Raw genomic sequence first — 27702 nt, 5'->3', positions numbered from 1 at the left:
GGCCCCTTCTTCCTGCCTCTCACTGGACACTGTGGCCGGCCCTCGCCTTCTCCAGCCTCATTTCCTACTCAGCCTTGGCTCCCATAGCCTTGCTCAGGGTTCTGCTCTTCCCTGAAAGCTCTCCCGCTCCTTTACGGCTGCAGGCCTTTCTCAGGCTTCCTCTACCGAGAACACCATTCTTTTCCCTTCTGCACATGTGTGAATTCTCGCTCCTCCTCCAAGTTCAAGCCTCATTCCAGGAGGACATTTGGGACGCCAGCACCACATCTTTGCCAGGTGCCCCTCTGCTTCCCTCTACCCCTGCCCTGCAGTATGACTGTCTGCATCTCTCCCAGTAGACCCTGACCTCATGGATCAAGGCATAGGGGCCCAGGGCTGGGGGACTTACTCAAGGAACCTGGTGATGTACTGGCGGCTGCAGCGGGACCAGGTGAGGGGAGCGGCGTCGTACAGGAGCTGTGGAGACATGATGAAAGGTCGTTTCCCAACGGGCTCACAGTCATTGCCGCTTCCGTCATGCTGAATGCCAAAACTGTGTGAGAGCACAGGCCCCAGGGGCGGGTGAGCCGGCGGGAGGCTGCCAGCCTGCCCTCCCCTGGACACCCACGAGGTGCACAGTCCTAGTTCCCAGGGCTGGTTCTGCCACCCAATGGCCACACCCAATGGCCACAGAAAGTCACATTCCCCTCTCTGAGCCTCAGTTTCCTGAATGTAAAATGAGGGTATGACAGCTAGTATGCCAAGGGCTCCTGCTCCAGCCTGAAATGAGAGCCAGGGAACCAGAGCAGCCCTGCCCCTGCCTGGGGGCCGGCCAGCAATGGCAAATCAGGTGGCACAGATGTGGGCCCATGATGGCCCCTGCAAGCTCACTGGCCTCAAGAACAGTTTGACAGCGGTTCCCACTCACAGGTCCTTGTCCCAAGGCTGTGCACTTGAGTTAAGGGATCTGAGCTGCTATATCACAGAAAAGGTCTCCAGAGACCATCCTTGGGAAGGACACGAGAAAAATTATTTCCTGAGCATCTACTATGTGCCAGGGGCCATGCTAAGCACTTTTCAGAAACACAATCTCACTCAGTTCTCATTATTACCCACAGGGAGGCTCAGAGAGTCTAAGGAACTAGCCAGGGTAACACAGCCAGGAAATTGCAGTACTGTGGCAGGCTGTTCCTTCTGCAGCCATAAGCAGCTTCAAGGTCCTGCAGGCACGGCCATCACCCACGAAACCCGGACGTCTGAATGGATGACCCCAATAGCTCTGACCCACAGAACCCTCTGGGAGCCTGCCTTTGATGGCTTGCTGGACAATCTAAGATGCTGCCATATTCGCCAGCTCAACAGCCCAGGCATAGGTGGCTGGAGGCCTGTGAAGACAGGAGCCTCAGGCAGCAGTGTCAGATGGAGGGAGACTTGGACATCACTGAATCCAAACCCCTCAATCTATGGGAAGCACACAGAGGCCCAGAGAGGGCAGGCACTGGCCCAGGCCACAGAGCAAACAGGAACAGGGACGGGGATCGAGAGTAAAAAATACAGCACTGAGGGCAATGGGGAGGGACAGCCAAAGACCTACAATGACTTTCTGGCCCATCACAACTCCCCTTTAAATAAGACTCCCTCCAGGCCAGTCCTAGAGATGCCCAGGCAGGCCTCCCTCCTGCTTTACAGGGAGGCAGCCTGGTTGTGGGGAGGGTACAGTGCAGGGGCAGCACATGGCCAGACAGTCGAGGCTCCTTTTCCAGAGAGCTTCCTTTCCCCTGGACTTTGTGACCCACAGGCTGGATACTTGGTACCCCCAGGCTGCGAGGGTGAAGCTCAGCTCTCAGTGTAGCAATGGGGGCAGGCACAGTACCTGTGCCCAAGCTCGTGGGCTACAGTGAAGGCCAGCGGCAGGCCCGTGTCCTCGTTGATGCTGCAGCTGCGGTGCGGCTGGCACATGCCCGCCACGTGGGACAGGCCCAGGGTCTCACAGGGCCGGTTCATGGCTGCACACAGGTCCTTCCTGCACAGGCAAAGAAGCGGCCTTCAGGCTAACCTGGCCCAGTGCCAGGCCCACCTGAGCTAAGGCCAGGGAAGGGACCCCCCGAATTGATCCCAAGCGAAAAGGATGTCCCTCCCACCATTCTATGACATGAGGCCAGCACAGTGGCCGCTTGGGAAGCAGATGCTCTCATTCACACACAACCCGCTGGGCATCTCTTTGGCCCTGGGGAGCACAGACCTGCACAGAATAATTTTGGTTACTATCCAGCAGGGGTGCTGACAGACGCTGCCAGAGTCCAGCAGAGGGAAAATAACTGCCTCTGGACAGATCAGCAGTTGCCGGAGGTTAGGTGAGGAGGCAGGAAGGTGGCTGTGACTATAAATGGGTAGCACGAGACATCCTTCTGATGGGACAGATCTGTATCTAGACTGTGGTGGTGGGTAGGTGAACCCACAGTGATGAAACTGCAAAGAACTGAATACACACACACACACACACACACACACACACACACACACACACACAAAGGGAAGTACATGTGGAACTGATGAGATCTGAGTAAGTCTGTGGATGGTATCAGTGTCAGTTTCCTGGTTGGGATACTGTGCTCTAGTCATGCAAGATGTTACCACTGGGGGAAAAGGATGAAAGCCATACAGGCCCTCTCTCTGTTATTTCTGACAATAGCATGAAAATCTACAATTATTTCAAAATAAAAAGACCTCCCCAAGTGAGGACAGAATCCAGCCTTGGGCCAAAGGTGAGCAAACTCTCCTCAATGGGGCTCCCTGACAGCACGGCCCCCTCCTCCACCAGGGCTTCTTCCGCAGAGCGGGGAAGCACCTCCACGAGATGCAGGCTCCCACCCTCCTGCAGCTGGTGGTACCTGGTGAGCAGGATGGCGGTGTCGTGGTGCAGGGGGTGGGCGTCTCCCTTCATGTTGATGCTTTTCTGCCACTTGCAGAAGCTCTTCAGGGTGTTGTCTGCATGGTGCGTGATCTTTAGGTCCTCCTGGGGGCAGAGAGAGTGACTGCTCATGCCTCCCCTGAGTTCCAAGAAGGTCAGGCCCAATTCTCCCTCATACAAAGGCAGGAGACAGAGGCCCAGCAGGGCAGTGGGAGGCCCGCAGGCACCAGTCCAGCTTCCAGCCTGACCACCCCTCCTGTAGGAACCTCCTGCAGGGGACTTGGGACCTGAGAGAGGGTCAGTCAGGAACCAGGGGGTGGCAGGGGACAGGGTCCAGGCCAAGGAGGCCTTCACTGTGGCCTTCCATACAGAGCAGCACAGGTCATGGGGCAGGAGGGCTCTGGCAGCCGAAGCCATTGCTGGGCAGCGTGGGACCACATGACCGCTCACCTCCTCATCTTCCAGCAGGACCAGGCGCACAATGGTGATGTGGATGGGGTTCCCAATGCTGGGGTCATGAAACAGGCCAGCCACCTGCCCAAGAGATGGGAGGGTCAGGCTGTCACCAGGATGAAGGATACAAGCAGCCAATGCCCACCCCAACCCACCCGCCCACCCAGGGCAATGCACACCCATGCTCACACACAGGGACACTCACACTGGTGCACACAGGCTGCACAGTGGACAGGCGATGCATGTACACCAATGCATGAGTGTCCCCACGCCTCACACACACTGCCCCAATGCGGCAGCAGCAGAACCTAGAGAGGACAACAGGCCTCCAAGGCCCCTTCCCAGAGTTGCAGCCTCTCCTGAGCATCAGTTTGGGATCTGCTTCCAAGTACCAACTCCATGCCCACCCAGCACAAGCGACGGCAGCTTAGACCTCCAAATGCTGGTTTCTTGGCCTGTCTCAGGGCCCTAGTCCTCCAGCTGCCACCGGGCTATGACAGCAATGCCCTCCTGACCTGGGGATGCCAGGATCAGCATCCAGGAGTGCACCCTCCAAACAGGCATAGACCTGGGCAGGGCCCAGAGGGTAGAGTGAGGGTAGGCACGGGCCTATGGAGCCTCCCCACTGCTCTGCTATTCCATCTCCCGGGGCTGACAGCCATGGGGCCAAGGAGGCAGGTGTGCACATCTATCAGAGTCCCCATGTCTACATGGGGCTCCCTACTGAGCCCCAGGATACGGGGCTATCCCCAAAGATGGAAGATAAGCCAAGGTGAGGGGAAATGGGTGGGGAAAGCCATCTGCTCTTTTAAAACTCCCTCAGAACAAAAAAGAGGCCAGCCCATGACTGGGGACAGCTGGCAGGTTCCCAGAGGGCAGGGATGGCAGAACAGGCCAGTTGTGAGTTGGCTTCTAGCAATGCATCAAGAAAAAGAATATTCAAATAGGAAGGGACCAAACAAACACTGTTAAGAGGGCACCAAAGCCCCTGATTATGGGGATGAATGACACTCTCAGAACCCAAGGTCAGAAATGGGGAAGATAAACAGCAATATCATGTGCCACCATCACCTCCACACACAGGCTGGAAGCCCGGGAGCCCTGAACCACCTTTCTCCAATACAACCAACCAATTTTGCCTCCCAAGTTTTGCCTGACTCTGTCTCTTCTCTCCATCTCCAACACCACTGCCTCATCCAGGTTGCCATCATCATTTTGTCTGCTCAGTTGTTGAGGTCTCCTACGAGTGTCCCCATATTCTGTGGCCCCTCCAGACCACCTGCAGCCTAGTGGCTCCACCATCGATCTTTGAAATGCAAACCCCATCATGACATGCCCTTGCCTAAAGCAGTAAGTGGCTCTTCACTGTCCAGGAAAAGGACAGAAGTCCCCAGCCTAGCCAACAGGCCTCTTGGATCTGGTCCCTGCCTTCCTCTCTGACCTCCCTTTGCCTGCCTCTCACTCTCTGGCTCCAACCACTCTGTCTTTCTCTTAGAATCCCATGATTCTTCCTAACACAGGGCCTTTGCAGATGCTGTGGCCTCAGCCTGGAACATCTTCCCACCTGTATTCCCCAAGTTACCTCCTATCGTCTCTCCTGCCCTCAACCCTTCGTCATGTCCTTTGGGGAGCTTTTATTTGATCTAACATTCCCAAAGCACTATGAACTTGTCCTTCCTAGCACCTCCCTCCATTGCTCCTTCATAGGCAACAAGGTAATGGTTTCATTAACTAATGTCTGTCTCCCTCAAAGGACCACAAGCTCCATGAGGACAGGGTCCAGGTCTATGTGAACTTCCTCTTACAGCCCCAGTGACACATCTTGTACCTGGCACATGATGGGCACTCAAGATGTATTTGTTGAATGAATGAATGTGCCTTGGGTACTTGCTCAGTATTTCCAATGTATTATCTCATTAAAAATAAACAGTGGAGGCTGGGTGTGGTGGCTCATGCCTGTAGTCCCAACACTTTGGGAGGCCAAGGCGGGTGGATCACCTGAGGTCAGGAGTTCGAGACCAGCCTGGCCAAATGGTGAAACCCGTCTCTACTAAAAATACAAAAATTAGCTCGGCATAGTGGCGCATGCCTGTAATCCCAGCCCCCAGGGAGGCTGAGGCAGGAGAATCTCTGGAACCCAGGGAGGCAGAGGCTGCAGTGAGCTGAGATTGTGCCACTGCACTCTGACCTGGGTGAGAGAGCAAGACTCCATCTCCAAAAGAAAGAAAGAGAGAAAGAGAGAGAGAGAAAGAAGAAAGAAAATGGGGTGAAAAGGAACCTGTCTTGCTATCCTTGGGACAGACCCACCCAAGCTCTAGGACTCAGGTCTGAGTCTAGCATGGGGGGAACACTGATAAATTGGGGTCTGTAGGTAGTAGCATTGGTAAAGAAAGATGAGGCTGTCCTGAAGGTGGCTGTGGGTCAGATACTGCAGCAGCCAAAAAAATAGCCACAGCCAACCTTGATCGAGCTTAACATGTACAGTCCCTGTGCTGGGGGCTTAGCAGGCATTATCTCATTTAATCTTCTTACTTCTAAGGTAGGCACAATTATCCTTGTTTTACAAATGAAGTAACTGAAGCTCAAAGAGAGGGTAAAGCTGGGCTCAGAACCCAGGTTTCGCTGCTTCAAAGCCCCTGCTTATTTCCTAAATTTGGGGAATGCTGCCTGCCTATTCTGTTGGGGATTCTCAATGCATATTTACTTTGAAGGTTCTGAGAAGTCCTGTAGTAACGAAGTCTGTTTTACCGTTTTTTTCTTTTGAGACAGAGTCTCACTTTGTCACCCAAGATGGAGTGCAGTTGCATGATCTCGGCTCACTGTAGCCGCTGCAGCCTCGACCTCCTGGGCTCATGCAATCCTCCCACCTCAGCCCCTCAAGTAGCTGGGACTACAGGTGTGCACCACCATGCCTGGCCCGTTTTACTTTTTTTAACCCTGTGTGGCCAAACTTATTCAACAGCAGCATCTTTTTTCCACAGTGCACTACTGGCATTCTTTGGAACACACTCCCTGAAATATTCCTTGGGAAATGCTACAATGAGACAGAGTCCCCAAGTGTAGGATCGTGCTCTTCCACATCCATTACCTTATCCCAGGTAGAGCGATGGCTCTCAACAAATCAGTCTTAAATAAACATCTGATCCCGAGGGAACATTTGTTCCCCATCCTTCTGGCCCACCCTGGCCACCATGGCTTCCCAGCTGCCCCTCTCCAGGGCAGGTTAAGGGGCACAGGGGACAGAATGGGGCTTTGGAGACAGACAGACCTGAGCTCCAGTCCCAGCTGTACAACTTACTAGCTGCGTGACCTTGAGCGAGCCCCTTGACCTCTCTGAATCTTTGTTCCCTCAACCTGAAAATGGGGATGAGGGCCGGGAGTGGTGGCTCACGCCTGTAATACCAGCACTTTGGGAGGATGAGGCGGGCAGAATAGCCTGGCCAATGTGGTGAAACCCCCTCTCTACTAAAAATACAAAAACTAGCAAGGCATGCTGGGGCACGCCTGTAATCCCAACTACTCGGGAGACTGAGGCAGGAGAATCACTTAAACCCAGGAGGCGGAGGTGGCAGTGAGCCGAGATCGTGCCATTGCACTCCAGCCTGGGTGACAAGAGTGAAACTCCATCTCTAAATAAGTAAATAAATAATAAAATGGGGGTGAGGCTTAGATGAGGTGGTGGGTGTTGAACACTGGACAAAAGGTAGACAGATATTCACAAGGCTCCAGCCCTAACCCACTAGGGCCTCAGGCCATGGCTCCACAGTCCAGCCTTCCTCAGAGGCTGGCCATATGGGTTCCCATGTCCCTGCCATCCCTGCAGCCTCCTAGGGGGTCCAGCACTGTCAGGCTCACAGGTGCCCCCATCCTGTCCTGACCAATGCTAGGCTCACCAGCTCAGAAAAGCTTGATATTGTCAGAGCAGGTGAGTGTGAGAACCAGTCCCACCCTCTCCCCAAGGATGGGGCTTACCAAGTGAATGCGTGGGTCTCATGAGCCAGGGCAAGGCAGCCAGGAAGGGGCCAGGCCCTGGGGCAAAAACACCTGAATCCTGTCACCCAGGTTAAGTTATGGGGGACCTGTTGGGCTGGGCAGGTCTTTTTTTGTTTTTGTTTTTGTTTTTTTTGAGACGGAGTCTCGCTCTGTCACCTAGGCGGGAGTGCAGTGGCACAATCTCAGCTCACTGCAACCTTTGCCTTCCAGGCTCAAGCAGTCCTCCCACCTCAGCCTCCCAAGTGGCTAGGACTACAGGTATGCACAACCACACCCAACTATTTTTTGTATTTTGGTAGAAATGGGGTTTCACCATGTTGGCCAGGCTGGTCTCCAACTCCTGACCTCAAGTGATCTGCCCACCTCGGCCTCTCAAAGTGCTGGGATTATAACCATGAACCACAACACCCAGTCGGGTGTGTCTTACTCTGCCCAGAATCTGAAGCATAGGGGATACTCAGAAAAGTGGGGGTGAAATGAACCCAGTCAACCATCAGTGGCTCCAGCCAGCCTCCTGGGTCTTTCAGGCTGAGCCCCCAAAGTGCTGAGAATGAGAAGGAGGGAACCTCAGGGCCTGAGAACTTGGCCTTGCCCCTTGCTCCACCCCTATAGCCCAGGGGCTGGGCCCTGCTGTCCACCAATAGCCCTGCTGAACCCTGGCTGTTAGTGGCTCCCCTCCCTGGGCAGATGAGGCTTGATCTGGGCCTTCAAGGCCTCAAATGCCAGGCAGAAGGCTGTGACTTTTATTCCATATGGAACAGGGAGCCAATGAGGGTGTCCCAGTGAGGGAAGAACTGGCCCAGAGCTGCACTCGCTGATGAGGACTCAAGTAGTGGGGACGTGGTGGCCAGCAGGTAGAGATAACAGCCCAGGACGCAGCCCCTTCCTCTCTCTGAGCCTCAGGTTTCACAGCGATAAACTAGGGGGCCAGACACTGGATGATCTCAGAGGGTACTTCCTTTAGGGTTGCAGGAGGTGAGGGGCTGGCAGGGGGAAGCAGCAGCATAGGATCCTGGCCCCAGGGCTCCTTTAGATATCATCCTGTTCACAGCACACACACTTACCTTGCCCCCAACCACCCAGCCCAGGAGAGAAACAGGGTTATATGGTGGCCTGCCCACCAGGTGGCTGCTAAGAATGCCAGGGGCAGAGATCTTTCCTCCCAGGGGCTGCAGGAAGCAGCTTGGAGCCTGAGGCCTCCACCGGCACCCACAGGGCAGAAGCAGGGAGTGGCAGCTCTGCTGTAGTCGGCTCCAGGAATCACTAGCTGCAATCAGCCACAGTGCCCCCAGTGGGACTTAGGACACCTGAGCTCCCATCTGGCTCTGCCCTGCCTGGTTGTGTGACCTGGGCAAGTCACTCGCCCTCTCAAGGCCTCTGATATCTCATCCATCATGTGGGGTCAAGAGCAGTTTGCCCACCCCACAAGATACTGTCGTCATGCCCAGTTCACAGATGAGCAGGCTGAGACTCAGATAGGGCAAGTGACTTGCCCAAGGCTGCCAGCTAGTGACCACAGAACTGCACAGATTCTTCTAACTGTAATGTGTGCTGATGTCTCAGGCAGAGTGTGGTCTGATCAGGCATTTCTGTGTTTCCAGCATCTAGCACAGGTCTGACACAAAGGAGGGAAGTATCTGTGCAGGGAAGCATGAATAAACCAACTAGTCTACAAGCCCCCCAGGCAAGCACAAGGTTGTGGCTGCCTCAGTTTCCCACTCCTGCTCCCCCTCCTAGTGGCATGACACCCTATGGTGTCCCCACAGCAGCCCTCTGCCCAGGCTCTCTCATAGTGACTAGCTGCCAAAACCCTCACCCCTTCCTGGCCTCAGGAGCTTGGATACCCTTCTTCCTACTCGGGGCCTGGACCTGGGTCTGGGGTCCAGCCTGACAGCCTTCCTGCCCTGCACCCACTCTTTGCACCCCACCCCCCAACACCATCCCCGCCACCCGCTCCTGGCCCACACAGACTCACCATGTTCATGATGGTCAGCACATAGCTCTCAACCTGCGGCTGTCCATGGTACTCCACCATTTTGGCATCCGCTACCACCAGGGTCTCCACCCACTTCTCTTTGCTGACCGACCGCTGGTGTAGACGCCTCAGCCGTGGCCGCCGCCACTGCTGCCGCTGCTCCCAACGTTCCCGTCGAGGCTCCAGCTCCAGGTACACTGGAGGCCCAGATGGGGTGGGGTTAGCTGCCAGTGGACAGGCCCAGGGCACACGTCTCCAGGGCCTCTCCTCAGTGAGCTCTCTCTGGGGCACTGGGAACCACACAGAGATCAGAGGCGAGGGGCCTGAATTCCCCTCTTGGCTCTGCCCCAGATCTGTGCTGTGTGGCTCTGCCTGGTCGCTTTCCTTCTCTGATCTTGAGATTCCCTGACTAAAAATAGGAATAAGTTGCCTCACAGGGGGACCTCAAAGGGCAAATGAAATGGCGGATATAAACACAGTAAAGTACTGTGTCCATGGGAGGGGAACTCCTGGGCCTGACAAAACTGGCAACTGGGCCCCTATCTCCCCATGTCACTTCCTCCCACCCTGGGGGGTTAGTGCATCCCAACACAGGCTGACCCCACCCTCTAAACCCCAGCCTGGGGAGGCTGGCCAAGACCCAGCCCAGCTTGCCCTACTGGGCCTGCTCCTCTGACCCAGGCTGCTCCAGATCAGAAGAGAAAGCACATCTATGAAGCTGGGGAAACTGAGGCCAAGAAGCATGCCTCTGTGGATATGTGCTCCAGCAAATGGAGTAACACAGCTGTGGGCAGCCTGAGATTGGCTTGCCAGCCAAGCATTTCCCAAACCCCAGCAACCCTTAGCAGGCAGCTCCTCACCTGGACTGGCCGGCACTACTGCTGCTCTGCAGAGGAGGCACTGGGTACCACACTCCAGGTCCCAGTAATAGAGGTTAGTTATTCTAGGGTGGGAGCAGGGTGGTGGGAGGAGGGAAGTTCCTGGCTAGTGGCCCTGTTGGAGCTGGGCACAGCTCACCCGGCCTGGGCACTGGAGGAAGAACGGCTGGCAGAGCCAGGTACCATAGGCTGTGGGGGGTAGGGAGCAGAGGGAGGCTGAGCCCCAACGTGGGAGAAGTAGGTGAGATGGAGCGAGGGAGGTCAGTCTAGGGGATTGACTGCGGCAGGCCCGAAAGGCAGAGGACACAGTCTTGTGGCACAATTAAGGGCACAGGCTATGGTGATGTATCCATCTGTCTGTCTGTCTCCTCTGGTCTAAGGGGCACTGGGCATGGGGATGTTAAAGGGGGGCTTCTAGAAAGGCCCATTCATGTCCCCAGGCCCAGCACCCACCCAAGAACTGGGAGCAGAAGAGCATACCTTGCACTCCACAGGTGCTTGGAGCACTGGAATCACCCCGCTGTGCCAGCCTCTCTGGGGCCTGACGCTTGTACACCACATGGGGCTGGGCGTGGCCAGGCCGGGCCGGGGCACCATCCAGGGGCTCAATGAAGTAGTCCTCGTTGGAGAGCTGGAACACACCTTTCTGGGGAAGAAGCACCAGGGTCACACAGGGAGGGCTGGCCCTCAGCTGCTCTTCTTGGATGTCGCAGAGACCCATCCTGCTCAGCTGAGCCCCCACTGTCCACACCACCTGTGACTGCCCACGGACACACTGCACTTTCCTCCTGCTGGGCCTTTGCTCACTCTGTAGCCTCCATCTGGAAAGCCCTTCTCTGCCATTTCACACAAAGCCAAACCTTCAAAGCGGAGCTCAGAAGCATCCATCCCTGGGGATGCTGCCCCACACACCCACCCCATTAGGAGAGGGAAATGTGTCTACATCCAAATCTGACAAAACGGTGTCTTAGTCCCAGACAGCCATCCTGAGCGGGGCAGCTTCTGCCCAGCCCTCTAGGCTATTCTCCATCTCTTCTGCATGCCAGCCATTTCCAGCACTGTGCTCCCTCCCAGCTGGCCAGTGCTTCTGACCTTCCCTCTATCTCCCTAAGGCAATGAATCACTCCCAAAGCATCCACACCCACACCCGAGCGGAGGAGATGCCCACGGCCACCAGGACACCCTGTTCTCTGGGCCCAGGACTGCCCAGAGAAGGGAAGCTGGCAGGAGTGTCTTGGACATGTCCACCAGCATTCAGAGTCCAGGGAGGGGAGGGGCCCTGGGAAGCATCTTTGATGTCCACTACCTCCTGAGGAAGCTCAGGGCTCCAACAGGGAAGAAGGTTTTATGTCCCTCGGACTTCCCCTCATAGGCACCAATTCTGCCCCTTGGGTCACACAGGACCAGGGAGCCTGGAGGGAGGGCTGGAGAGTGCATCAGCTCTTGGGTCTGGAGACCTGGGTATGAATGCGGAGTACCCCCCTCCCGCCCACCACTCACTGAATGACTAGGTGACCCTGGGCAAGTTCCCCTCTGAGCCTGTTTCCTCATCTGTGAAATGGGAATGATGCCCCATGTGCACAGCTGCTGCACAGGCTCAACAAGATCAATTGTACATTAAGGGACAGGCACAGGCTCCATAAATGAGAATACTGTGCAGGGCAGATGGGCCTTCAAAGGTCCAGACGTTGTACAGCTTGTGTTGTGGGCTGCCCTGTCATTAGGCCCTGTGCGGCCACAGCCCATGGTTTTTGCCTGAGCGATCTAAGCTGAGGGCCTCCTGGGAACAGTGGACACTGAGAGTGTGCACACATCCCCTACTCCTCTCAAACCCCCACCCTCCAGAGCTGGGAGAGTGGGGCTGGTCACCTGAACACGAACAGAAAGGGGCCCTACTCTGCCTGGAGTGGAAGCTGCTCTAATCAGCACCCAATCAGGGAGCAATTAGGGCTGCAGGCAGTAGCCAGCACCACCCTTCAGCCAGAGGAAGCCAGGAAGCTGAGGCCTGCTTTTCCCGGAGTTCTGATCCAAGCAGAGGGGCTGAAAGGGGTTCCTCACCACACCCTGCAGAATGGCTACAGGGTGAGGGGTGGCTTTCCTAGAGAAGAGCAGCCTAAAGGGACCTATGAAGGAACAGTCATAACTGATGCCCCAAGGAAGAGAAGTCAACTGCTTTTTCAGTTACTTAGTCCAGTCAAACGGAGGTTCTCAAAATGGGATCTCTGGACCTGCATCTTCAATATTACCTGAGACGTTTTCAGAAATCCAAGTGTTTGGGCGCTATCCCAGACCTATCCTGCAAAAATTCTGTTTAAACAGGGCCTGCAGGTGATTTGAGCTCATATTAAACTTTTTTTTCTTTTTCTTTTTCTTTTTTTTTTTTTCTTTTTTTGAGAGTGCCTAGGATCTGGCTGTGTCTCCAGCTAAGCGCAATCATCACACCCTACATCCTTGAACTCCTGGGCTCAAGTGATCCTTTCGCCTCAGCCTCCCAAATAGCTGGGACTACAGGTGCACCACCACCCGGCTTTCACATTAAACTTTGAGAACCGTTGTCCTAGAGATCAACGAGGCCTGCGTTGTCACTCCCACTTTACAGGCGTGAATACCGAGGCTGGCAGAGAAAAAGTGTACTGGGCAAAGCCACCAGACAAGTGCGTGGCAAGGCTAGAGCCAATATCCACATCCCACCACCCGAGACTGCCCCAAGTATACATGTCCCAGCGCACTCACCAGGCCGTCGCAGGCGCTGATGGCCGCCAGGCCACCCTCGAGCTCAGGGTCCTGCACCTCGCCAAGCAGGTGGCAGGCCGGGCTGTGGGCCCGGATGTGCGCGCGACCCAGGCCGCCGCGCCGCCGCGTCTCGCTCACAAAGCCGGGCGCCAGCAGGTGCTGATTGGCGGTCAGGTTGAAGCGCAGCTCGCGCCCGCGGTATTGTAGCTCGTAGAAGGCGGGCGCGTCTCGGCGCACAGACACATCCCGCTTGCGCAGTGCGCGGGGCCACAGCTCGTAGGACAGGAAGGAGCCCCCTGCGTCGACGCGAACCGGGTGCACGATGTCCAGTGCTGCCCGGCCCTCGGTTGCACGTCCTGCAGGGAGAGAACCACAACCCCTAGGCCCAGGGCAGACCCGGATCTTTGCTGGTGGCCGGGGACCAGAAGGGAGCGGCCAAGAGGGGGCTGCTGGAGTCAGAGTATATGGATTCAAATCCTCGCTGGGCTATCTACTAACTCTGCTATTTCATCTTTCCGTGCCTCAGTTTCTCCATCTGGATCGTTGCAGTAACTTCTTTTGTGTTGTTGTTGTTGTTTGTGTTTTGGGTTGTTTGTTTGTTTTGAGATAGTCTCGCTCTGTCGCCCGGGCTGGAGTGCGTGGCGCGATCTCAGCTCACTGCAACCTCCGCCTCCTGGGTTCAAACGATTCTCCTGCCTCAGGAGTAGCTGGGACTACACGCACACGCGACCACGCCCAGCTATTTTTTGTATTTTTAGCAGACACAGGATTTCACCATGTTGGCCAGGCTGGTCTCAAACTCCTGAACTCAGGTGATATGCTCGCCTCAGCCTCCTAAAGTGTAGCAATTACAGGCGTCAGCCACTGCGCCCGGCCTGGATTGCTGCGGTAACTTCTTAACAGGTCTCTCTGTTTTCACTATTGCCTACCCCAGGTGCCCCTCCCCTCGTGTTTTCACGAAGGGAAAGCAGCCAGAAAGATTCATTCAAAACCAGCGCGATCATCGTCTTACTCTGCTGAAAATCCTGCAATGGCGCCCATCTCACAGCAAAAGATAAAGTTCTGGCCTGCGTGAGGCCCTAGGCAAGGTAACCTCTCCAATCTCATTTCCAGCTACACCGCCTTAGTTCCCTCCACTCCACCCACTGGCCTCCTTGCAGTTCCTCCACAGGCCAGACATGTCCTGCTTCAGGATTTTGCATTGTTGTTCCCTACACCTGGAACACTCTTCTCTCTGTTTTCCACGTGGCTAAACCATTCACTTTTGGGTTCTTGCTCAAATGTCTCCTTCTCAATGAGGCCTCCTCTAATGACTTTATTTTAAAATTGCAATTCCCTGGCTCTCTCTATCCCCCTTCCTTGCTTTATTTTTCCCCATAGCACTTCTGACATACCATATCACTTAGCATTTTCATTATTTTTTCTATTTATTTGTTTTCTCCCTTCCCTCCCAGTGTAGTCTAGGAAGGCAAGAGTCTATATTTTTTGCCACTCCCCCTTTTTTTTTGAAATGGGGTCTTGCTCTGTCACCCAGACAGGAGTGCAGGTGGGCAATCATAGCTCACTGCAGCCTCCAACTCCTGAGCTCGAGCCATCCTCCCATCTCAGCCTCCCAAGTAGCTGGGACTACAGGTGGGTGCCACCACACTTGGCTAATTTTTTTTTTATTTTTAATTTTTTTAATAGAGATGGGATCTCACTATGTTACCCAGGCTGGTCTCAAACAAACTCCTAGGCTCAAGTGATCCTTCTACCTCAGCCTCCCATAGTGCTGGGATTACAGGTGTGAGGCACCGAGGCTGGCCCTGGATAATTTTTTTTTTTTGTAGAGATGGGAGTTTTGCTATGTTGCCCAGGCTGGTCTCGAACCCCTGGCCTCAAGCAATCCTCCCACCTCAGCCTCCTAAATTGTTGGGATTACAGGTGTGAGCCACCACACTTGGCCCTTTATATTCTTTGTTGAAGATTTAAGTGTCAGAGGAAGTGTCCAGAACTTAGTCCTTTTTTGGTATTTGTTGAATGACTCTGTAGAATGCGGATAACCACAGAACTTACACTCTCGATGCTGTCGTGAGGATTAAACCTGGTGAGCTACTCCCTTTAGCAGTGCCTGAGCCACTGGTTGAATATGATGGCAATTATGATTGTTATGACTATTATTAGCCTGATGGATTTAAAAATGTGCTCTCAGGTGGTGAGCATTCTGCAAGTGTCTCCAGGCCTCCTGGATTGGGGAGACAGAGAAAGACCACCCCATTGGGGCTCCCTGGCCCCTAACCACCACTTCAACAGGGTAGCTCTGGTTTCTTTCTTTCACATGGAAGAATTCATTTAAAGAAAGGTTCCAGGGATGGAAAAAATTGGCAGACCTCTGCTCAGGCCCTTGCAGTGTAAAAACCCCTCTCTGTTGCTCTGTCCTCCTGGATTTCCTAGTAAGGCCTGGATTCTTACTCTTTTTTGCCACAAACTCCTTCTCCTCAGAACAATGTTTTGAAATGCGTAAAATAAAATACACAGGAGTGGTTGGGCACAGTGGCTCACGCCTGTAATACTAGCACTTTGGGAGGCCGAGGCAGCGAATCACTTGAGCTCAGGAGTTTGAGACCAGCCTGGCCAACATAGTGAAACCCCACCTCTACTAAACATGCAAAAATTAGCCAGGCTTGGTGGCGCATGCCTGTAATCCCAGCTACTCAGGAGACTGAGGCAGGAGAATCGCTTGAACCCGGGAGGTGGAGGTTGTAGTGAGCCGAGATCACATCACTGCACTCCAGCCTGGGCAACAGAGTGAGACCCTGCCACAAAAAAAAAATAAATAAAATAAAATATGCAGGAGTACCAAGGAAACTGATTGAAATACAGTTATCAAAATAATTTAAGGCCAGGCATAGTCGTTCATACCTGTAGTCCCAGAACTTTGGAAGAATGAGGTGGGAGGATCTCTTGAGCCTAGGAGTTCAAGACCAACTGGGCAACATAATGGGAACTTGTCGCTACAAAAAAAAAAAAAAATTAGCCAGGCATGATGGTGCACACCCGCAGTCCCAGCTGCTTGGAATGCTGAGGTGGGAGGCTCTCTTGAGCCCAGGAGGTCGAGGCTGCAGTGAGCCATGATGGCGCCATTGCACTCCAGCCTGGGTGACAGAGTGAGACATTATCTCAAAAACAAAATGTAACAAAACAAAAAAATAATTTAAAAAGTAGGGTGTGGAATTATACTTTAAACAAGATTTTGTGGCAAATTTAACAACTATGGTCTTTTTTTTTTTTTTTTTGAGACAGAGTCTCTCTCTGTCACCCAGGGTGCAGTGCAGTAGCTCAATCTTGGCTCACTGCAACCTCTGCCTCCCAGGTTCAAGCAATTCTTGTCTCTTAGCCTTTCAAGTAGCTGGGACTACAGGTGCATGCCACCACACCCAGCGAGTTTTTGTATTTTTAGTAGAGACTGGGTTTTGCCATGTTGGCAAGGCTGGTCTTGAACTCCTGGCCTCTAGTGATCCACTTACCTCAGCCTCCAAAAGTGCTGGGACTACAGGCATGAGCCACTGTGCCCAGCAACTACGGAAATTTTGAAGTAGTGATGAACGTAAACCTTATTTCAAGATACGTGCAACAACTGTAATGAGATAGAAAAATATTTGGTTTGCTGTATTGGTAACAAAACCACAGGTGCTGTTGGGATTTGCTAATAATATTCATAATTGAGGGAAATGCTAAATTTCGTTGAGAGGTTACAAAAAGTAAATATGTAATATTTTCCCATTCAAGTTCATGGATCCCCTCAGTTCATAGTCCCTTAGGCTGTGGACCCCAGGTTAGGACACCTGCAGTAGGATGTCCAGACTGCTTCCTAGGTGAGAGAGCAAAGGGAGGCTCAGAGAGGTGGAGAGACTGGCCTAGAGCCACACAGTGACAGTGAGAGTGGCAGTGCTGAGACTGGGACTCCAGTCCCCCAAATGGTTTCAGTCTCTTCAGTAACATTGCTCTGTATTCTCAACAGTCCATCCCTTGCTGGGCCTCAGTTTCCCCATCATTAATGTGAAAGAGTTGAATTAGATCACGTTTCTCAAATCTCTTTGGCCACCAGGTCTAGTCTCAAAAGAAATCTCATGTGCCGGGGGTTGGGGGAGCCTCGGCATCCATGCTTCCCCCCGCCTTTTCCCTCTCTACAGTTCCCAGGCTCTAAAGAGCACAGTTAGGGAACTTGGCAATCTGGAGTTTCTGGATTGAGTTTATACCCAGCTCCCAGGATCCTGGCTGTTCACGACAATAGACTCTTCAGGCTCGCATGAATGCCTGAGTGCCCTGCTGACATCCCACCAGGGTTCCTTCTGCTGCTGCCCAGCCCGAAGCTCCATCCCAGCAGGCTGCGGAAACCAAACTTGCCCTCCAGTCTGTCCTCTGCCAAACTGCACGTAGAGTGCCCTGCACATGCCAGTGCTGTGCCCCTGCTGAGAGCATCTCCCTCTGCTCACAACCGCCCCAGCAATGCCGGCCTCAAAGAGCTTTTTCTGAGAGTCAAGAGACTGGGTAGGCTGGGGCAACGTGCTGAGCTAATCTTCCCCATCATTGAGCTTCCGCGGGCCACTAGTGCAAGGATTTTCCAGACCTCACAGAGAAGTTTCTTAAAAAAAATTCCCAGGCCCCATCCCAGACTCACTAAATCAGCATTTCCAGGAAACTAGGACTAGTGACTAGGAAGCTATGTTTTTACCAAGAGCCTCCGGGAACTGTGATCCTCAGGAAAGTTAGGATAATCCCCCACTGGGAGTGAACCTGGCTGGTCATCAGCAGTACCTGGAGAGCTCTGAAAAACTGCAGATGCCCAGGACCCAGCCCAGAGATTCTGGTTCCACAGATCCAGGGCTCTGGGGGCCCTAGAATGTGTATTTTCTGTATTTTTCTAGACCTTCTCAGGGATTCTGATCTAGCCAATTCAGAGGCTGGCATTCAGAAGCCACTGGACTGGATGATTTAAGGCGACTTCTTGCTCTGACATCCTAATAAGGGCATATGGGACTACAACTCCTCAACCACAGCGTGTAGATTTGCTTGTGTCGATCAGTTATTGATTTTTTGGTTTGTTTTGGCTGACACAAATATTGAAAAATGTTTTAGTCAATTGCCAATGTTTAAGAATCACATGATCTTGTACAAAAATCTCAATTTTCAGCTTTTCTTGAAAAGTCTTATCATCCATCCATGTCAGGCTTAAATTGCTCCCTGGCAGAAGTGGCTGGGGTGGAGCAGTGAGTTCCCTTTAGGAAGGGCCTATGCTCCCCAGTCCTCAGTCCCCACCACTCCCTGTTCATTCCCAGTACTGTGGCTGCAAGTAGGCTCCCTTTCCCATCATGCTTGTGTTTCCTTTCACTCAGTAAAGAACTGAGTCTCTAACAAAAGTGGGAAAACAAGAGATGGGCCAAGAAGCCCCATGTTTCAGGAAAAATCTGTCTCCCTACCCACCTTGTTTGCTCATTTACGTTACCTGCCTACTCCATGGCATTCGGTATGTGACCCTTGGCTACTAACTGTGAGGGGGCACTAGGTGCTCCAAAGTCCAGGAAAGTGGGTAAGACACCATCCTTGCCTTCAAATGGAGAAATGGCCGGACCCAGTGGCTCACACCTGTAATCGCAGCATTTTGGAAGACTGAGGAGGGCAGATTGCTTGAGTTGAGTTCGAGACCAGCCTAGGCAACATGGTGAAATCCCATCTCTACAAAAAATACAAAAATTAGCCAGGCGTGGTGGTGTATGCCTTTAGTCTCAGCTACTCCAGAGGCTGAGGTGGGAGGATCACTTGAGCCTGGGAGGCAGAGGTTGCAGTGAGCAGAAATTGTACCACTGTACTCCAGCCTGGATGACAGAGCAAGAATGACTCCCCCCCCAAAAAAAACAAAAAACAAAAAAAAAAACAAAAAACACAACAGAAAAATGGGTGTAGTAGACCCAAGACCTCCACTCTGGCACAGTGCTGACAAGGTCCAAGCAAGGGGAGAGGATGACACCTTATGGATGCATTGGAATGAAGAAAAGATTCATCAAGGAGGATGCATTTGAGATGTCCCTTAATATATGTTAATTCAACAGTGAAGACAAGGAGGGCCTCTTGGTGGTAGGGGCACTGTGTGGTAAACTCTCCGAGAAGTGGGGAAAAGCCAGAAGTAAGAATGGGCAACAAGTTTAATCTTGGTCCAGGCATGTGTTTTGTAAAATGGGAGGCAATGGAGGGACAAAATAATGCACTATAGAGCATGGGCTTTGAAAGTAACAAGACCCAGGGCAGGCCCAAGTGGGCCACTTAATAGTTGTATAATCTGAGTCACTGCATATCCCTGGGTTTGTTTCCTCATCTGCTTGGAGAATCCAGGCCAGAAAACATAAGGAGGGGAGCCCAGGTCAAGGAGACGACAATGACAGAGATAGGGAAGAACTGCTTCCCAGGTTCACTCCCAGTGGGGGATTTCCTAACTTTCCCAAGGATCACAGTTAGTGGAGGCTACAACTCCAAGGCTTGTTTTTGTTTTGTTTTTGTTTTTGTTTTTGTTTTTTTGAGAGAGAGTTTCGTTCTTGTCCCCGAGGCTGGAGTACAATTGCACAATCTTGGCTCACTGCAACCTCTGGCTGCTGGTTTCAAGCAATTCTCCTGCCTCAGCCTCCCAAGTAGCTGTAATTACAGGTGCGAGCCACCACGCCCAGATAATTTTTGTATTTTTAGTAGAGATGGGGTTTTGCCATGTTGGCCAGGCTGGTTTCAAACTCCTGACCTCAGATGATCCACCTGCCTCGGCCTCCCAAAGTACTGGGATTTCAGGCATAAGCCACCATGCCCACCCTCCAAGACTTGTTTTAAGTGAGTATTAACGTTGGTTCCCAGAGCAAGGACAATCCCAGCCAAGGCAGCTAAAGATGAGTTGAGGGTCGAGGGGCACTGATGCCAACCAGCTCTAAAGTTCTCAACTAGAGGAAGTACATGACACTCTTTTAGGCAAGTTTTGTCCTCAAATGCATGTGGTTGGGAAACGGAAGCAGGTATGTAACTGAGGAATCAACCACTGGGGAGAAAAGGCCCCAAAAGCTTAAAAAAAATAAAGTGTCTCTGGGGAAGGACCCATGCCCCAGGGGATGTACAGTCCTGTTGAGAATATCTGCTGTAGATCCTGGGCAAATATTGCAAGACAGAAATTCCAGATGAGTTACAAAGAAGCATCCTATTAAGTTCAAAAATGTGGACAGGGCTAAGTAGAGCTATGCTGCAGGTAAAAAGCATTCGGATTAGTGAGCTCTAGAGCCAGACAGGCTGTGTTTGAATCCCAGCTCTGCTACCCATATCTGTGAGACCATGGGTAAATTACTCAACCGCTCAGAATGTGTTTCTCCATCTGTAAAATGGGGATGATAATAATTACAGCTGCTCTCTTTGGTTGTGTAAGAATTAAATGAGTTAGTATGTAAGTGCTTACAACAATAGCTTGCACATAGCAAATGTGAGCTAAGTTATGATTGAAAATTAGCAAGAGAACTTCTAAAGTATACTTAGCATTTTCTTTTAAACACTTGTTATTTTATCTGTTTGCCTAATGGCTTAAAAACAAACAAAACAAAACAAAAAACATGTTTTTATTTATTTCTTTTCTTTTTTTTTTTTTTTTTTTGAGACAGGGTCTCACCCTGTCTCCCAGGCTGGCGTGCAGTGATGCAATCGTGGTTTACTGCAGCCTTGACCTCCTGGGCTCATGCAATCCTCCCACCTCAGCCTCCCAAGTAGCTGGGACTACAGGCGTGGACTACCAGGCCTGGATAATTTTTTAATTTTTTTGTAGAAATAGGGTCTCATTATGCTGCCCAGGCTGGTCTTGAATTCCTGGGCTCAAACGATCTGCCTACCTTGGCCTCCCAAAGTGCTGGAATTACAGGTGTGAATCACTGTGTCCGGTCTAAAACATGTTTTTCTTTTTTTTTTTTTTTTTTGAGACGGAGTCTCGCTCTGTCGCCCAGGCTGGAGTGCAGTGGCGCAATCCCTCCGGTTCAGCCTTCTTCTGCCTCACCCTCTCCGAGTACTGGGACTACAGGCCCGCCACCACACCCGGCTAATGATGGGGTTTCACCGTGGTCTCGATCTCCTGACCTCGTGATCCACCCGCCTCGGCCTCCCAAAGTGCTGGGATTACAAGCGTGAGCCACCGCGCCCGGCCATGTTTTTCAATAAATAAGAAAAGAATAGACTTACAGGATGTTGCCACTTTTATTGCAATAATTTTTTTCTTGTTTTGTTCAGATTTTTTTTTTTTGGGACAAGAGTCTCCCTGTGTCACCCAGGCTGGAATGCAGTGGTACGATCTCGGCCCACCGCAACCTCTGCCTCCTGGGTTCAAGCAATTCTCATGCCCCAGCCTTCTGAGGAGCTGGGATTACAGGCATGCACCACCACGCCCAGCTAATTTTTGTATTTTAATAGAGACGGAGTTTCACCATGTTGGCCAGGCTGGTTTCGAACTCCTGGCCTCAAGTGATCCGCCAGCCTCAGCCTCCCAAAGTGCTGGGATTACAGGCATGAGCCACTGCACCCCGCCAGCATTTTTTTTTTATAGTGAACTTGTATTGTTTTGCCATTAAAATATTTTTAAAGAGTGCAGGGGTATGTTTAAAAATAAGTAACTTTCACTGTAGCCTAGTTGACCCCAGTAGAGATGTTGGTGGCTGAAACTAGCACCACCCAGTGCCAGCAAGGAGTAATTGCAGGTTCCAGTCTCGAACGGTTATGTGCTTGCATCAAAGCTGAGCCTGCAGAGCTCAAGTGACAGTAGGATGGCAACAGGCACCATTCAGGAGGATTGCCAGAGATTCATGGCCAAATCTATTCTGCCAAGTCAGGAGGTATGTTCTAATTGGACCAAACTCCTGCCACACTGGGTGTTAAATACTTTTAATATCTCCCCTGGGTGACAGAACTGTCACTTTGGAGCTTCTACCAAAGAAATGCCAAGATGGTGTTTACCCTCACCTCCCTATCAAGAACCTGAGTTACAATCCAGCCCTCCAAATGACCCACAGCTCATGCCAAGGAGGAAAAATAACCGGCAGGGTGGGGGATGGTATGTGAATGCCCTCCTCTGTGAGTCCTGGTATGCACAGAAACATGCACACAGGGTTCACATGTGCCATACAGCATGAGGAAGAGACATGACTGGGCTCCAGCCTCAGAAACCCTAGCAGGTGCCTGGTTTAGTCACAAGTGGGGAAAAGGGATATATTTTCCTAAAAGTGAGCCCAGGATGAGCCCTTTGGTCTTAAGGTAACATTCAGCAGTAGGAGGAGCCCCAGGCTTAGGTCCTGGGCTCCAAAGAAAATGACAAACAGGCCAGCAGCCTCAGAGTCACCAATCCTGAGGGAGTGCAGAATGGGGAGGACCCCATGCTCTGTATCTATGGGAACACTAGAGACAGACTCCACCCTTGGAGTGTTTGTGCCCAGGTTAGGTAGGGGAGAGTGCCTGGCCTGCCTCCACCCCCAAACAGCAAGTCCAGGTCATCTGGGGAGTCCTGGGTCGGCCCGGCAGATTAATAAAAATAATGACCACTACATTGTAGTCACTGTGTCCTGTCTGAGCAACTGACATATTCAGTATCTCATTTAATTCTCAAAAGAATCCCACGAGGTTGACCGCACCCAACTCTTCCCACAGCTTCCAGGGGGCCAGGACCCAAGTCCTGAGGGAAGCATTTTCCTGCTCTCTCATTCCCATCGTCCGGTTCATCCTCCTCAGCCCCCAGCTCTGGACAGTGGAAAACACAAGCCTCATTCAGGAAGCTCAGGAGTCCAACCCCACAGGTCGCTCTATTCTGAGCCTGTTTGCTGGTCCATAAAAGGACTTTCCATCACTTGCTTTGCAGGGTTGTTGTGGAGATGATGAGAAATAAGAACCCGCGAGGCTGGCACACAGTAGGTGCTCATTAAATGTTCGCTCCCTCTGCCCTCTGCACATGGCTGCTAGACCAAATCTTCCCAAAACACTGCTTTCATCAGCTGCTCCCCTCAACGGCTTCCCAAACCTCTGAGATCAAAAGTAAATGTCCCCATCCTTCCCGCCCAGACTACCTTCTAGTCACAATCCCTCCAGTGGGGAGGCAGGTCGACCCCATCCCAGCAAGCAACCCTAATCCAGTCCCCCGACTGATGCTCCCCAGGGGAGGGCCCCACTCCCTCCACGCCCTTCCAGCCCATCCAGAATCCATCCACGCTTCCAGTCTCTCCAACCTCAAGCCCCTCCTCTCCTACAAAGCCTGCCGATCGGCTCTATTGCAGGACTCTCCCCACTATCCACTGGCTCCCCTGACTGGGAGCTCCCTGAGCACCGGGCCTGGGGTCTCCTACATCCTCGGTTACTGAGTTCCCAGGCCGGCTGCGTCGGACGCGCCAGCAGCGCGGCCGCCCGGCAGGTCGCCGCCAAACAAGAGTCTGGACGCAGGCCAGAGGCTCGTCGGAGGCCGGCCCGGCGGGGCGGGGAGAGTTAACCCATGGCCGGGAAAAGAAGCTCCTGCTCCCCGCTCCACTCCCGGCGTCTTCACACTTGGGGAAGGGAGAGGCAGGAAGTGCAAGGACCGCGCAAGACCCGGCCCCCCGAGCCGCCAGGGGCCGCGCCAGCAGCCCAGATGCAGTGGGCGGGAGCTGGGGGGGGGCGGCGGGGTCCCGCGGAGACCTGCGACCTGGCGCCCTCGCCGGCAGTGTCCCGGCCAGCCCGCTTTCCAGGCGAGCCCCGCTAAGGAGTGTGAGAAACCAAATCCTCAGTGGGTAAACCGCGCTCCGTCCAGCCCACTCGGACGAGAGCTCTCCCGGGAGCGAGGCACGTTGCTGCACCCGAGGTGGGGAAACCGGAGCCCGAAGAGCAGAAGGGGTTTATTCCAGGCGACAGGCAGTGTCAGTAACTGAATCAGGGGCTGAGGAAGTTTCCCCAGAGGCGCGGCTTCGCTCCCCGGCCGGCCCGACCCCGACCACTGTCCCCTAATACCAGGGGAGCGGAAGACGCGACCAACTCCAGGCACAGCGGGGCCGGCGCGGGGTCCACAAAGGTGAGGAGGGACTAAAACGAGACTGGGGGAGCGGGGAGGGGTGGCAGGGCCGGCTGGCCGGGGAGGGGCGGACACCCACCTGGTGCGGGTCCGGGGGCGCCGGGAGCCAGAGCGCAGAGAAGCAAGAGGAGGGCGCGCAGCAACGGCGCGGGGCTGCGGGGACTCGGGCCGCCGGGCATGGCAGGGACCGGGTGACCCCGTGCGCACGCTCTTGTCCGTCCCGTCCGGTCGCTGCCTGGTCCCAGGTCCGGCTCAGGACATGCCCGGCCCGCGTGCAGCTCCCGGCGACCCGGCCCCGACTCCGTTCGGCTGCGCTCGGTCCGCGGGCAACAAAGGCTGCAGGGCCCGCCCCCTTGGCCGGCTGCAGAGGCAAAGAAAAGACAAGAGAGCGAGAAGGAGAGAAAGAAAGAAAGAAAGGGAGGGAGGGTGAGGGAGGGCGACTGCCGGCCCCCGCCCCGCCCCTCGGACTCCTTCCCCCGCCCCCGGCCCCGCCCCGCCCCCGCCGGCCCCGGCCTCATCCGCCCCGCAGGCCGCGCTCGCCTCAAGGGCTGGCCGGGCCCCGCGCAGACAGCGCCCCGCAACGGATGTCCGCCCCCCTCGCCCCACTGTCCCGAGCGCCCCCTGCCGGCGGAGCCCGGCCAGGCCTTCCCGACCCCGGCCGGTTGAGGCCCCCTCCAAAGAATCTGGAATTTCCAGAATTAATGTGTTGTCCCTAAACTGGGCTCCACGAGGTGCCCTTCGCTGTGTTCCCCAGGCCAAGCAGGGCAGCCCCTCAAAAGGGGACACGGGAGGCCTCGCGAGGGTCCAGGGTCACACAGAGGGGCAGCGGGGGCCCTGCTTCAAAGCTATCTGCGGAGACAGGCCTGGGCCCTCCCTGGACGGACAGCGGTTGCCCGCGCGAGGTGGGGCCCCGCAGTTCCTCGTCTCCTGACTCCTCTCCTAGTACGTTTGCTTGAAACAGAGCGCAGAGTTGAGCCCACAGGCGGGGGACCGCGGCTTCGCCCAGGCCGGCGCCCACAGACTTTCAGCAGGGGCCCCCGAGGAGCCTGGAGGCCGGCCAACCCCAGCCTCACATCCCAGGCCAGCCTCCGCCCCTAACACCGGCTGTCTGTCCTTCGTGGCCCCAGCCCTGGCTCTGGCTTCCGGCTCCCCTTCCACCTGTGCTCCCAGGAGCTTCCTCTCTCCCTTCTGCCGTCACTAAACATGGCCCTGTCCCGAGGACGCCCGTCTTGTCCTCAGGGCGCTTGCGGTCAGCTTCCTCCCCTTGGTTAGTCTTTGTGTGCCCCCTGCCCTCTGAGGCCCGCACACCTCCTCATTGTCCAATCTCCTGGGTCCTTTCCTTCAATTGCTGGAAGCTCACGTCTGTCTTCCTCTCCACCCTCAACCTGTCTGTCCTCTAGGGAATTCGTGTAGCACAGGGTCACTTACTTCCTCTACCTCATCTCCAATGACCTTCACTCCACCTCAGCCATCAGGTCTCAGGGCCACAGCCTGGGCTGTGTCAGCCCTCAGAACTGCTCCGTCTTGGAAATCCGAAGCTCAGGTGCCCCTTTCTCAGACTCGACCCTGCAGTCCTTTCCACCTTCACAATCCCACTATGTATTACTCTTCCTCCAGTCCCTTGATACCTTCCTCTTCTCCCCACCTACCAGCCCCTCCTGGCTTCACCTACTTCCCTCCCTAGCTACATCCACTGCTTGACTCCTGGCCCCTACCCAACCACCTTCCATTTCTTCCCCACTGCTTACACCAGCTGATCTTGCTGCTCAGTGACAGGGACAATTCAGACCACCACATCCTACCATGCACACTGCATACAATGAGCCTTTGTAGCTGGCACCCACTCACTTCTCCGTCCATCTGGACACAGTGAAACAGGTGCCCTCCAGCAGTCAGAGACAATGCTTCCACCAGGGCTCTGTGGCTCCCTCCCCTCCTGTCTCCTCAAAGGTCCTGCTCCAGGTGTCCCCCGCTTTCCTCGGTCTCCTTGGGCTGGTGACTGTGAGTCTAAAAACATTCTTGTCTTCCTCCTATTAAAGATACTGATAATAGCTGGGCACAGTGGCACAGGCCTATAGTCCCAGTGATACTCAGGAGGCTGAGGAGCGAGGATTACTTGAACCCAGAAGTTCCAGGCCAGTCTGGGAGACATACTGAGACACTGTCTCTAGGGAAAAACAAGCAAACAAACAAAAAACAGGCAAGGTGCCTCACACCTATAATCCCAACACTTTGGGAGGCCGAGGTGGGAGGGTCACTTGAGCCCCGAGTTTGGGACCAGCCTAGGCAACATAGTGAAACACCGTCTCTATAAAAAAATTAAAAATTAGCCCAGCATGGTGGCGTATGCCTGTGATCCCAGCTACCTGGGGGTCTGAGGTGGGAGGATCACTTGAGTCCAGGAGGTTGAGGCTGGGCCAGGCCCGGCCCCACCCATGAGCAGTAGCCAAGATCACACCACTGCATTCCAGCCTGTGCAACAAAGTGAGGCCCTGTCTCAAAAAAAAAAAGTACTGATAATACCCCTCCATGGACTGGGTGTCCCCTCTAGTTCCCACCCCACATATGTGCTCCCTGTCTTAGTCAAACTTCTCCCTCAAGGTTGTCTAGATTCCCCCTTTTCCCATTTGTACCTCAGGCTAAGCCTCTTGTCCATCCCCATCTTGGTGTCAAAGCCAAATTCCTTCTCCACCTTGACCTGCGCAGTGCATTGTAGAGACACCCTCCCCGTTCACATGTCTCCACTCTGCCCTCATCACCTGGCACATCTCTTCTTCACTCCATAAGATCAAGTATGCACTGCAGATCCAGGGCACTGGGGACACAGCTGTGAACAGATGGACAAGGTCTCTGTTCCCTGGAGCTCCCACTCTGGAGGAGGCCATGGACAGCAAGCAAATAGACAGATGGATAAACAATTCAGACCACCATATAAACAAGACCAGCTACAGAGAGGTGCTTTGAAGAAAATAAAACTGGAAGTGACTAGAGAGTCTACTTTCCATGGGGTGGTCAGGGAAGGCCTTCCTAAAAAGGTGACATTTAAGCTGTGATACCAGAATGACAAAAAGGAGCCAGTCATGTGAAGGTGAAAGGGAGAAGATGTGAGCCAGGCACGGGATGCATGCCTGTTGTCCTACCTGCTCAGGAGAATGTGGAGGGAGGATCCCTTGAACCCAGGAGATAGAGGCTGCAGTGAGCTCTGATCACACCACTGCACTCCAGCCTAGGCGAGAGAATGAGAGACCCTGTCTCTAGAAATAAAAATAAATCTTAAAAAGCTGGACACTGGTCAGGCGCAGTGGCTCACACCTGTAATCCCAGCACTTTGGGAGGCCAAGGAGGGCGGATCACTTGAGGTCAGGAGTTCGAGACCAACCTGGCCAACATGGTGAAACCCCTTCTCTAATAAAAATGCAAAAAAAATTAGCTGGGCGTGGTGGCGGACAGATGCCTGTAATCCCAGCTACTCAGGAGGCTGAGGCAGGAGAATTGCTTGAACCAGGAAAGCAGAGGTTACTCTGAGCTGAGATCCTGCCACTGCACTCCAGCCAGTGACAGAGCGAGACTCAGTCTCAAAAAATAAAAAATAAATAAAAGATGGGCATAAACTTGATGTCCCTGAGACTTGTCCTTTCAGACCTAGGCTGTACGTCACCCCTTCCAGAACGTCCCCCCGACCTCTAAGTTTCCCCGGATCACCCTTTGCCAT

At 53.7% G+C, this 27702-nt stretch overlaps 1 protein-coding gene across 1 annotated transcript; it reads right to left on the bottom strand.

Annotated features, from left to right (window-relative positions):
* Positions 1 to 384: 384 nt before the first annotated feature.
* LOC116481565 (A disintegrin and metalloproteinase with thrombospondin motifs 7-like) lies at positions 385 to 27702 on the bottom strand. The gene is made up of 9 exons (XM_058427195.1): positions 27633 to 27702; positions 24070 to 24351; positions 12923 to 13278; positions 10670 to 10835; positions 9312 to 9508; positions 3341 to 3424; positions 2871 to 2995; positions 1853 to 2002; positions 385 to 532 (listed from the first exon to the last, which is right to left on the bottom strand). The coding sequence occupies exons 1-9, from the start codon at positions 27700 to 27702 to the stop codon at positions 385 to 387; spliced, it is 1578 nt and encodes a 525-aa protein (XP_058283178.1).

The sequence above is a fragment of the Hylobates moloch genome, unplaced genomic scaffold (assembly GCF_009828535.3).
Source record: "Hylobates moloch isolate HMO894 unplaced genomic scaffold, HMol_V3 SCAFFOLD_14, whole genome shotgun sequence".
In the NCBI taxonomy this organism is placed as follows: Eukaryota; Metazoa; Chordata; class Mammalia; order Primates; family Hylobatidae; genus Hylobates; species Hylobates moloch.
Note: the sequence above shows the minus strand (reverse complement) of the source record. Positions and strands in the feature narration are given on the sequence as shown.